The sequence below is a fragment of the Emys orbicularis genome, chromosome 4 (assembly GCF_028017835.1).
Source record: "Emys orbicularis isolate rEmyOrb1 chromosome 4, rEmyOrb1.hap1, whole genome shotgun sequence".
NCBI classification, from domain to species: domain Eukaryota; kingdom Metazoa; phylum Chordata; order Testudines; family Emydidae; genus Emys; species Emys orbicularis.
Genome location: NC_088686.1, coordinates 69372713 through 69384850, shown reverse-complemented (window position 1 = coordinate 69384850; position 12138 = coordinate 69372713). Strand labels below are relative to the sequence as shown.

Here is a 12138-nt window from a genome sequence, read left to right as displayed (position 1 = left end):
AGCCCCTGATTTCACCAAGGAGTTTATCCTGCAGACGGATGCATCGGAAGTAGGGTTGGGGGCCGTTCTATCACAGATGGTCAAGGAGAAGGAACACCCAATTCTATACCTCAGTCGGAAACTCCTTCCAAGGGAACAAAAATATGCAGTGGTGTAGAGAGAATGCCTCACTGTAAAATGGGCCATGGAAACATTGCGCTACTACCTGCTCGGGCGTAGATTTGTCCTCTTGACCGACCATGCCCCTCTTCAATGGATGCAGCGAAACAAGGAGAAGAACACAAGGGTGACCAGATGGTTCTTATCCCTCCAACCTTTCCAGTTCCGTGTGCAACACAGAGCAGGGAGCCGCCATGGCAATGCCAATGGCTTGTCACGTGTGCACTGTCTGGCGTCCCAAGCTGCCCAACCCCTTGGCGTTGAGCAGGGGGGAGGGATATGTGAGACCCAGACCAGTGGGGTACAGGAGTCTGGTAGAGAGCAAATATACTGGTCACTGGATGAGTAGTTTTCTGTTCCCTGAGTGATCAGAGCAGGGGCTGCACTAGAGTAATCAGGAACCTGCTAGAACCAGTTAAGGCAGGCAGGCTAATCAGGGCACCTGGGTTTTAAAAGGAGCTCACTTCGGTTTGTGGTGCGAGTGTGAGGAGCTGGGAGCAAGAGGCGCAAGGAGCTAAGAGTGAGAGGGTGTGCTGCTGGAGGACTGAGGAGCACAAGCGTTATCAGACACCAGGAGGAAGGTCCTGTGGTGAGAATAAGGAAGGTGCTTGGAGGAGGCCATGGGGAAGTAGCCCAGGGAGTTGTAGCTGTCATGCAGCTGTTACAGGAGGCACTAAGACAGCTGCAGTCCACAGGGCCCTGGGCTGAAACCCGGAGTAGAGGGCGGGCCCGGGTTCCCCCCAAACCTCCCAATTGACCTGGACTGTGGGTTCTTCCAGAGGGGAAGGTCTCTGGGCTGTTCCCCAACCCACATGGTGAATCTCTGAGGCAAGAAAATCCACCAATAAGCGCAGGACCCACCAAGATAGAGGAGGAACTTTGTCTCAGTGGATAGAAAGATTAACCTAAATAATGTATACAGAAGCCCTTGGAACCCCATAAGATTGGATCCCTAATCCATGAACTAATTTACAAAACTTGTCTTAAACATTACATGAATATATTCTCATACTATAGAATTTATAATCCTTATTCCATGATGAGATATCTTTGAGCTATAATATATCCTAATTAAAACTCTTTAAATAGATTTTTTTCCTCAAAAAGCATTTTATCAAAAAATCTGTTATAAATCAAAACTGATTTTAAAAGAAAATCATTGATTTTTATCCACCCTGATTAAAACATATTTACTCACCCCAATTCTAGTAACCTGCAAATTGCTGCCTCACATTTAATCAGATGACCCAGCGTACCCTATGCTGTGGACAACCCAACTGGAGAACAGAATCAACTTGAAAAGCTCAGATAAACCTGTATTTTTTTTTTATGTGATAAAGCTGTTAATAATTTACACTTTATAGAATGTGCAAGAGAAGAAATAAAAAAGGTTCTGAATTCATTACATGCTGAAATGTCCCTCTGACTAGTTATTTTGAAGCATTCAACATATGGATCTAATGGTGGTATTTTTTCATTTTTTTGACATCTAAAGATCAGCTTTAAAAATAAATAGTTATAATTTATACAATACTTTGCATACTAGTAGCACTGCTACCATAAATACCCTCTTAAATGTTCTAAACTGGATTATTCCTGTATGCATCAATGATTATATATAAAATAACCCAACGTTTTACCGTAATCATGCATGCACAGAAGACTAACATGTTGCAAAGTAGAATAAAAGAATGTGACGTAAGAGTACCATCTGTCACAAATTCAGCAACCTCAGTAAGCATTTTATGCAAAAACAATTGACATTAAATTCTCCTTAACTTTATTTTTAAATCTACCCATTCTCTTCTCTGTTGAGAAGTGTGTTATGCAAACAGTTATGGATGGCATCGAGCTGATTATTAAGGCTGCATTTCAGATGGAGGATGCTAGTGCTTGTCACCAATTAAAATTGAGTTGTTCACTGATGGCATGAGAACTCGCTGACTTACTGCACTTCCCTGAGTTATCCTGAACAATCTAAAGCAGCCACGCTTAGTCTCTTGGGTTAGCAAAATAACAAGAGGCAATTTCTCTGACATCACCTAGCAATTTGCTATATTATAGAATCCCCATTGCTAAAGAAACTCATTCCTGCTGCAGCACCGATTGTGAAAGCCAACTTACAAAATTACATTTCCTTTGTCATAAATCCCTAAATTAATCACATCACAATATTCAATACTGGCAACTCAGATCATGCACTGGTGAAAAGAAAGCAGGAAAATGTTATGAAATATATTACTGGAGCAGTAATATGATAATTTTCAAGCCAATCTTCTCCAAGACAGCTGCTGCCAAAGCCTCAAGCTATGCATTGTGCAGCTGCAAAACTGGAAGTCATATGAAATTTTTTTTTGGTTTGCAGTGATCAGAGTTAAAAGGTTTTGGGGGTTTCCTTTTTTAAAAACTGTTGTGTGTGCAGTTCAGTGCTGGTGAGAGGTGCCGCTTGGCCAACCCTGGAGAATGAAGTCCTCTATTGGGGGGGGGGGGGGGGGAAGAGATAGCTCAGTGGTTTGAGCATTGGCCTGTTAAACCCAGGGTTGTGAGTTCAATCCTTGAGGAGGCCACCTAGGGATCTGGGGCAAAATCAGTACTTGGTCCTGCTAGTGAAGGCAGGGGGCTGGACTTGATGACCTTTCAAGGTCCCTTCCAGTTCTAGGAGATAGAATTTAGAATTAATGGAGATATCCTATTTATCCACTAAACAAGTGCAGCAGCACTGCAAGCTTCCATCCCACCAAAACAGCTATCTGGCTCAACTCTGAACTGGAGGGATGCCCCTCTAGGGCAAGGCGATAGTTTAGCCTCCATGGACATTTCAAATCATTGGTCCCTATGCTGTGACTGCTAATAAGGGAGACAATTAGTGCCAGCTGTAGTGGTGGTTTTGTACCATGAACATTTGTCTAAATGGGAAATTTACTGAGACTCCCAACTCATTTCGTATGAACAGCCTCCAGATGGTAAAGTATAGTCCAGGGGTGGGCAAACTTTTTGGCCTGAGGGCCACATTGGGGTTCCGAAACTGTATGGCGGGCTGGGTAGGGAAGGCTGTGCCTCCCCAAACAGACTGGCCCCCGCCCCCTATCCGCCCCCCTCAGAACTCCCAACCCATCCAAACCCCCCTGCTCCTTGTCCCCTGACCACCCCCTCCCAGGACCCCCCGCTCCTAACTGCCGATGGGACCCCACCTTCTACCCACCGCCCCCCCCCCCCCCCGCATCTCTGCCCCATCCAACCGCCCCTGCTCCCTTGACTGCCCCCTGGAACTCCCTGCCCCTTATCCAGCCCCCCCGCTCCCCGCCCCCTTACCATGCCGCTCAGAGCAGCTCAGGCTGCGGGGCAGGGGGAACAGCAGGGGAGGGGCTGGGGGCTAGCCTCCCCAGCCAGGAGCTCAAGGGCCGGACAGGACAGTCCCGCGGGCCGGATGTGGACCGCGGGCTGTAGTTTGCCCACCTCTGATTTAGTCACTATGGATCAAAACATGCCACACCACTAACGCAGGCAAGTAGCAGTAGTAAAGGAAATACAAGGTATCATTTTACTATTATTTATATTATATATCTATATCTATATGGTGACCCAGTCAATCTGAAGAAGTGAGCTGCAGCCCACGAAAGCTTATGCTGAAATAAATTTGTTAGTCTCTAAGGTGCCACAAGTACTCCTGTTCTTTTTGTGGATACAGACTAACACGGCTGCTACTTTGAAACCAATCAATCTGTGTGTGCTAAATCCAAGTGTGAAGACAAATGGGACAGAGAAGTGGATTGGAGGTAAAAAAAATCTCCTCACACAAGCCTCATTTTTCCCCTCCCACCTTCTCCCTTTTCATTTGAGCAGAAATCTGGGTGGGATCATTCAGTTTGGTTCTCCTCCCCACAGAAGGGGGAGGGTCTCTAACCCAGGACTCCTCTTTGTGGCAAAAAGATTAACCTGATTTTCATTACAGGCCATAGAGCCTCCTTTTGAAAGGTGCTAGAGTGCCTTGAAAAATATATATTTGATGCAAAGCACAAATTAAGAAAAAAATGTTTAGGAGTTGTGTGTTAGCAGATGATGACCAATAGAGAAAGGAGCAAACATCATTACAGTGCATAAATACTTCTAGCTTAGAGATCAGCAATAGCCTCTCTTCTGCTGCCACCTACCCAAGTTGAAAACAAGGGCCAGCCCTGCTGGGAAACCTACTCCTTAACAAACATTGCAACCTGTTGTTCTCTGACTATTCTGCCTCCTGTAGCCACTGCCAGCAGAATTCTTCTGCACTGTTCATACACAACTAGAGAAACACAGAAGGGTGTGTATGTGTATTTCATGAGCAGATAAAATATACCAAGTAAAGGGCCATGCTGATCCTAGGGCAGCAACTTGGTTTAAAAAAAAAAAAAAAAAAAGGGGCAGATTGCCATTGTCTCCAATCTTGAATAGAACAATCAGGCCTAAGATTGCAGGTCTCAGCACACAGTACTCCATCTTGATCCAAGCAACCAGATCACCTGGATCAGTATGGAGCACTGCATATTGGGACCATATTCAATGTAGTAAGAGGAGGCCCTGAAACATAATCCCTTGTATCAGAGGCCTGGTATGAGACCTAAGGCCTCAACTAAAGTAATGGTCAAGACTTTAACATAAAGCAAAGTTAAACTATGAGTCAGAGGCAGGCACTGCTCACAGAAGCTGGCAAGAAGGCAGCTGATAGTGCACGTATACACATACCTAAAAGGTACTAAGCACTAGTAAGATAAACATGTGCCAGGACGGTACCAGAACATTCCGGTACTAACATTCCACATAGATAATAAGGAACAGGCTGACCCATCCTAAAGACAGGGTCAAAAGGATTATATGATGGATAGAGTTGTTTTGTTCGAACCAACATGTACCAGGAGAGAGGCAGCACCCTAACACGTAAAGGGGTTGTACCTCAATACGTCAGGAGTGATGTGTAACTTGTTTGTACCTGTGTATAAGAATGCACCCCTGAGTGGTTGTCTTTTGTCTGGCCTAGGGGGCAGTGAAGAATCCTGCCACTGACTGAACTAGTCCATTGTCAGGGAGCACATATATACGAGCAGAACTGTCAACATCTGATCCGGGGAGTTAGAGACTACGTTTTGTTTGACAATAAACCTGGCCTGGTGCCTTATCAGAGTCTGTGGTCCTTGGGGTTTCTCTTGGGGTCTGCTGTGCCAGCTATCTGCGCAGAGCCGGGGCAGCACACAGAGGGAACACACACACACACCCCCGACTGTTATCATTGAACACAGCAGAGCATCACAGCGGTGATGCTGGACGACATTCAAGATGCGAATGGCTGGGGGCCACATTGTAAAGCTCGGTTTTGTCACACGCTGTAGACACCGCGGTCTATTTTTTTGGCAAAAAATCTTGTTTATTAAAATGTCCATTTCTTAACGTATGGGAGAATGCAGAAAAGGCATTTAGTAGAAACCAATCTCAGAACAACAGAGGAAACAGCAACCCATATGTTCGTGTGAGCATTAGCAAAAATGGGCTTTTTCAACCAGACTGTTGTCATCTTGCATTATACACAGTGCATGGACTGGTCAGGTGACAAGGGAATTTCACTCAGCAGTTGCAGCTGTTTGGAGAACAAATATGCTGTGGTGGTCAAGCGCAGCTTACTGTTACAAACAACACTGCCCCTTTCTTTAAAAAAATAAATAAATAAAAAGGGAATCCTAGTACCATTTTAAAAACTAAGTTTACTGCCACCCATAAATCATAGGTGCAAATCCAGCTAAGGTTTATTGTGACCAAGGCTCTTTCCATCTGATCGCGCATTGGTGGTTTCTGAGCGTGAAAAGATGTTGGTATAAGTTCAGTTACCATTAGACTAATAGCTACATTACAAAAAACACAAAGAAACCATCACCACTGTTGCCATTAACTGTCCCCCTAGTTGTCAGTATTAGGACAGGGCTAAAACTGAATGAGCCATGGAAACAGAACTAACCTCCTGCCCCTCTCTGTGGTTCCACCTGATAAGGACTGAGACATATTGCAGGGCTGTACAGAGGAAATGGGGCGGAGGAGGAGAAGGAAGCCAACATCGCCACTACTCATGTGTATCTTTTCTGGGGATAAACAGAGGACTTCAGTCTACATGACTCTCAGGCTGGCCAATTCTACCAGCACTAAATTCACACATACACAATCTATTCAAAATGAAGTTGGGGTCTTATTCACAGAATAAAAGAACATTGCTTTGTTTTCGGAAGACATTCATTCAGAAACTCTCTCACATGCCGTAGACCTAAATCAACGCACCGAAGGACTAAGGAAAGACACTGTACGTCAGCTAATTCAGGCAGCCGTACTAGTTTACCAAACTAAGACCAGAGCTGAACCAGCCATAGCAGACCATTCAGGTGTGCACACTAGCTTCCAGCATACCATAGGCTGTTTCAAAGGATGGTCTCACATACAGCAGTGCCATACTCCAGAAAGAATGCAGCTGAATAAGAGTTTAGAAGCAGTGGTGCAGCAGGGACCCAGTACAGAAACTCATCTCATCATTAGATTAGAGGAGCAGTGCTTGGAATAATAGCCACAGACACATACCAGTGACAGCATATGAATCAGTGGTTGAGAGAAATTGTTTTAAAGACTAAAATAGCATTAACAAAAGATTTTTATCCTCTATGTAGAGCACTAGTAGGTGTTTGTTTACATATACATCAGTTTACCTACAAGACTCAGAAGCCAGTTTGGGTCTCAAGGGTAAGTATTAAGGCCCATTTGTTCTTCATCTACAAATTCTAGGCATATGAAGATTTCAATTCACTATGTTTCATACAGTAAATTGTATTTTGAACAGAAAAGTCACATGAGGCAATAAATATCAATTCCCTGAAGATTCTGAGATTCACATTCTGTGAATTTTTAGTGGAATGCTATATGTGAGCTTAAGGGTGCCATGATGCTGGCAGAGCATCAAGAAGCAGAGGAAATGCTCCTTGTGTGTTTGTAATGGGAGTTTTGGCACTTGATGCATCAAGTGAAGACAATGTAGTAACGATCTGTGTACCCAGAAATTAATGTCAGCAATGTCCCTTAGAATCTTTATTCATAGCAAGAATCTTCCTCAGTTCTAGGATCTGCCATCTTCACTTAGATCCTACAAAGTAATGGAAGTGAAGTGTGCTCAGCATATTACAGGATCGGGAATTCAGAAATTCACCTACTTTTTGGAGTCTGAACCCACTTCATTAAGAGACCCTCAGATAGCCATTTATTTAAATACATTAAAAAACAGGGTGGCTTCACCAGACCATTAGGCCTGCAAGAGACTGCCCACCCAAAAAACACACTGCATGGTAAAAAGGCAGGCTCCAGAATGCAGACAAAAATCTTTCTGAACACTAGTCAGAGCTTCCAGAGCTTTCAACTGGCGATAAAAATAACCCCAAAACATATAAATCCAAACTGTCCTGCCAGCAGAATGTTTATTAAACAGACAAATAAGTCTTTAGTAGGAGCCTTGCAGACCACTGTCATTCCCTTGATGGTGCTTAGAAGTACTGACCACTTATTCCAATGCTGCTGGTGTGTTCCTTCCTGGCTGAACTCTGTTCCCTGCTCTGTATGGGACACACACAGAGAGCAGAGTGCTGATTAATAGGAACACACAAAATGGCAATGCAACAATATGCACAGCACTTTCAATGCCAGAGGCAGAATTCAGAGGAAGAATGGGAAACACAAGGCATTTTTATTACAGCGGAGAGAGAAACCGATAAACGTAAAGAAGACAGAAGAATCTACCTTTATCAGGCTAGAAAGTGCAATAGTTCAACAGTTGAGACTATATCTCAGTTGAGACTATATCTCTGTATGCAATAAAGTTAGAATTCAAGTTGCATTTTAAAAAGGTCTACCTGCTATGACTCAAGTTCAGAGCCTCGGGTTTCTGTTTTTCTCTTACAATATCTGATGGCAGAGCAAGAAGAATCATAAGAAGCTCCACATTTATATTCCTTATACTGCTTTAGGTGCTTAGAAAGTCATTGGCTGTAGCAGACAAACGAAGAACAATTAACTTGACTCTTGGCTACTACTGTGAGCATAGGAGGTGATTTGCAACATTCATTTTAAAACGTTATTTATTTGTAATTTTTAAGTCTGAGTACGTACTTTCTTAATCATTTGGAAAAACAATCTGTATTTGTCTGAAGGAAATGCATTTCCAGTCACCTTTAAATGTGTTAATTGCACTGGAGAAGTAATCTTACATGCTCAGTGTCTCAGAAGAGTGTATAGTGCCAGCTCCATTGGCAGTGGTACCAAAGAGCCTTGCTGGCACAGTATCATCTGAAAGTGTCACAGGAGGAATGGGACACTGATAGACATATCCCTATTCAGGCAGACAGAGTTATCTGTGGAATAAGAAACAACACTGACTGAAAGCTAGGACCCTTCCTCTGTAATGGAGAACCAAGTGTCATACAGGCCTGCATGATAACCTGCAGGTGGTAATGAAAGAGTTAATCCCCCTGTATCTTTCTGCAATAGGAAAGGGAGAGAGATGGATACAGCAGGAAATAAAGGTAAGTACACTAAGTGGATACACAGGCAACACAGCCTCCTTCCTCACAATAGCAAGTTCAAGTTACATCTGCAAGGTCAGTGGAGTTCATTCCAACATCTACACAGATGTTACCATCTTAGTGCTTCAGGACTCTACACCCTCTAGCATTCAAGCTGCTAAATGCTGTTCCATGCCAGGTTACATCACTTTCCTAGGCACATGTTGCCTTATGCCAGGCACTGGTATCACCACATGTCAAGTTTGTAGAATTAAAGAAAATGAGATTCACTGATTTATCTTGGGGGTGAGGGTGGAGATCTGTCCCTGTTCATTCCATTGATTTGTTAATTCGCACTCTCTACAGTCCAGCTGGCGTTGGGAAGAAAACACTCTTTCCTGCTAGGATAATGTGACAGAGGAACTCTGATGACCATGTTACTCTCAGAGGCTGATAATTTGAGGCTTTAAAGATCACTTAAATAGGAAAACCTCTTTGACTCAAAGCAGATCAAAATTATAAATTCACCCTGAAAATGGGTAAATATACAAATGTCTTTATTCAAAATTTTATATATATTTAAATAACTAAATAACTAAAAGACCGACAGCCTTTAAGATTATCTTTTTCACTCAGATCTGCAGAAAGAGTGGCAGATTAGACTTCAAGTTGTAAAATGAAAGACAAAGAGGTTCATTTCAAGGCAGTTTGAATGTATTTTTAAATGAATTTAGTGCTGATGAAAGGGCTGACAGACCTCTTTTTAATCAACAAAGCAAGTATGGCACAGGAAACAACACTCCAAGTTTTCCTCACAGTAGAACAATGCTATGTACCAACAACTTCTGAAGAAATTAAGCATCTATTCTTTTTGGTTGCAAAGACATTGTTGCCTCAGTTCACAGTTGGTATCTTCCTGACTATGCACACAGATCCAGTGCCACTGCTGCTGCTCCTAGCTTCCCAAACAGTATAAGAGTGAAGTTAACAAGATTCTGTTTAGCTTCACTAATGCTATTCAGAACTCCTTGAGCAGCTGTGAAACTAACAAGAATCATATCCTCACCACTCTCTTCCTGCATTGGAAAGCTCTGGAAAGCAAAAGAGAGGGGGGCTCTGAAGTATGTACAGGGGGAGAAAAACTTTAAAGGGAGGGGCCTAGGAAAGAGATATAGTATGAGACTTTCACTCCCCAACCAACAATAAGGCATCCCCAGGGATAAGAGCTATGGTTATTAAGTGTTAAATTTGTTAATAGCCTTTTATTTGAAATTTCACCTTGTTGTTGCATTAAGGAAAAGGGGGTAATTAGGAGCCCGATTTACCTTCTTTACATCATTGTTTTACATATCTCTATCAAGTCACCTCTTTGCGTCCACTGTAAAAGGATTAAATTGTATACTTTAATATCTCCTCAGACAGAAGCCCTGCTGTGGGGCTAAGAAATGCTATTGCCTTTCTCTGATCCCCTTCCATTTCTACTTTATCTTAGCTTTTTTGAGATGTGTTGACCAAAACTGAACAAAGTTTTCAAGGTGAGGGTATACCATCAATTTATATAATGGGATAATATCAGAATTATTTTCCATTCTATTTTTCACTCACCTTAAAAACCTTGTTTGCTTTTCTTGACCATCACAATGCATGTAGATCTTTTCACTGAGCTGTCCACATTGCTGGCTAGGTCTTCCTTTTTGAGTGAAAAGAATGAGGGGTACTTTGTTAGAGACTAACAAATTTATTTGGGCATAAGCTTTCATGGGCTAAAACCCACAAGTACTCCTCATTCTTTTTGCTGATACAGACTAGCACGGCTACCACTCTGAAACCTTTTTGAGTGGTTACACTTAAAACTCATCAGCACGTTTGAGCACTTGAATTATTTCTGCCAATATGCATTCTCTTACACTTACCTATACTGAACTTTATTTGACATTACCCTGCCCAATTGCACCACTTTGTTTGGTTACTCTTGAGTTTAATTCCTTTTTCTAATCTTAGTTATCCTAAATAATTGTGCAGCATCTACAGTTTTGCCACATCACTCATCTACCTATTCCTTCATTTAAAAGTACAGGCAGCACAAAAAACCATTGCAGAGCTACAGCTCAGTAGTAGCTAAACCCAAGTCTCACACACACCCCTCTACACCAGCGGTTCTCAAACTTTAGAAACTGAGAACCAACGTTTTGATTTAAAATTTTGCCACAGACCTCTAAGCCCCCACCCCTCAGACCGCCCCCTCTTTGCTTGCCCTCCCCCTCCCAGCATTACTGCTGCAGCACAGACGCTTCCTACATCTAGGGAAGGGCACTGTAGTTAATCTAACCCGCTGAGAGGTTAAGCTAAGTCATTCATAACCGAGCAGCGTCTATAGTGAGAGTAGGGGTGGCCTATGTGCCTAACAGGCCTGAGCGATGCAGCCAGGCAGGGAAGGCTCTATGTGAACGAACTAACACCAGCAACACCATCGTCTAAGCGCCTGATTTAAACCAACCAAGTTTCCAACAGCGCAGCCTTTGAACAGCGCGCTCAGAAAGTCTTTCACAAAGAAATCGGGGTTTGCCCGCCCCGGTTAGCGTCTCCCGGGGTCCGCCACGACCCAACCCGCTCAGGCGGGGCCAGTCCGCTCTCAGCAGCAGGAGCTGACAGCAGCGACCCGGCTCCGCACCGAGCACCGGCAAGCGGAGAAGGGGACCCCAGCGCTCCGCTCACAGCGGGGCTCGGAGGCGAGGTGCACGGGGACAGCGCCCCCTGAGCCGGGCACGACACGGCGGCCTCAGCCGGGCTCCGCCGAGACCGGAGCGCCGGGGACGGGAACCGAACCGGTAACGCCCCCCACGGACACGGCCTGGGCGCGGCGGAGTCTCCCAGTAGCGGGGTCACGGGCGGCCTCGCGCACAGGCCGCTCCCTCGCCGGCGCCACGCGGCTCGCCTCAGCAAGCAGCACCGGCCGGCTCCGGAGAGCGCCACCAGCCCCGCCCCCTGCCGGCCGCGAAGAGCGCTACTGGCCCCACCCCATCCACCAGGCCCCGCCCCCTGCTACTCACCATCATGGGGACCCCGTATCGCAGCGTCTTATTCTTCGCGAGCGGTCGCAGCCTCTCCAAGCCCCGCCGCAGGCTCCGCGCCGCCGCCTCCTGCATCAGGCACCGCCCACAACACTTCCGGGAGGCGCGGTCCTTTTCCAAACTAGCCCCCCGCGGACACCGCGCCCTGAGCAACTCGGTTCCGCCCTGCTGCAGGGAGGGGCCACGCTCAGCGCAGGCATAGCATGACGTAAGCTTCGGGAACGCGGCTGGACAGACCCGCATCCAACCCCCGGCACCCGCTGCGGGGCGCCCCGCTCAGAGAGGAGTCGGGGTGGGGGGAAGTGTAACATTAAACTGCTTCCGGTGTAATTTGCGGCAGGTAGCGGATACTG

At 45.1% G+C, this 12138-nt stretch overlaps 1 protein-coding gene across 1 annotated transcript in view; it reads right to left on the bottom strand.

The window, feature by feature from the left end:
* The window catches only part of LOC135877596 (cytochrome c oxidase assembly protein COX16 homolog, mitochondrial), a 78649-nt gene extending 66736 nt beyond the window's left edge, over positions 1-11913 (bottom strand). The window contains 3 exon segments of the mRNA XM_065403092.1: positions 10320-10340; positions 10342-10404; positions 11765-11913. Coding sequence (XP_065259164.1) covers positions 10320-10340; positions 10342-10404; positions 11765-11860 — 180 coding nt within the window. The 5' untranslated portion in view covers positions 11861-11913.
* Positions 11914-12138: the final 225 nt, after the last annotated feature.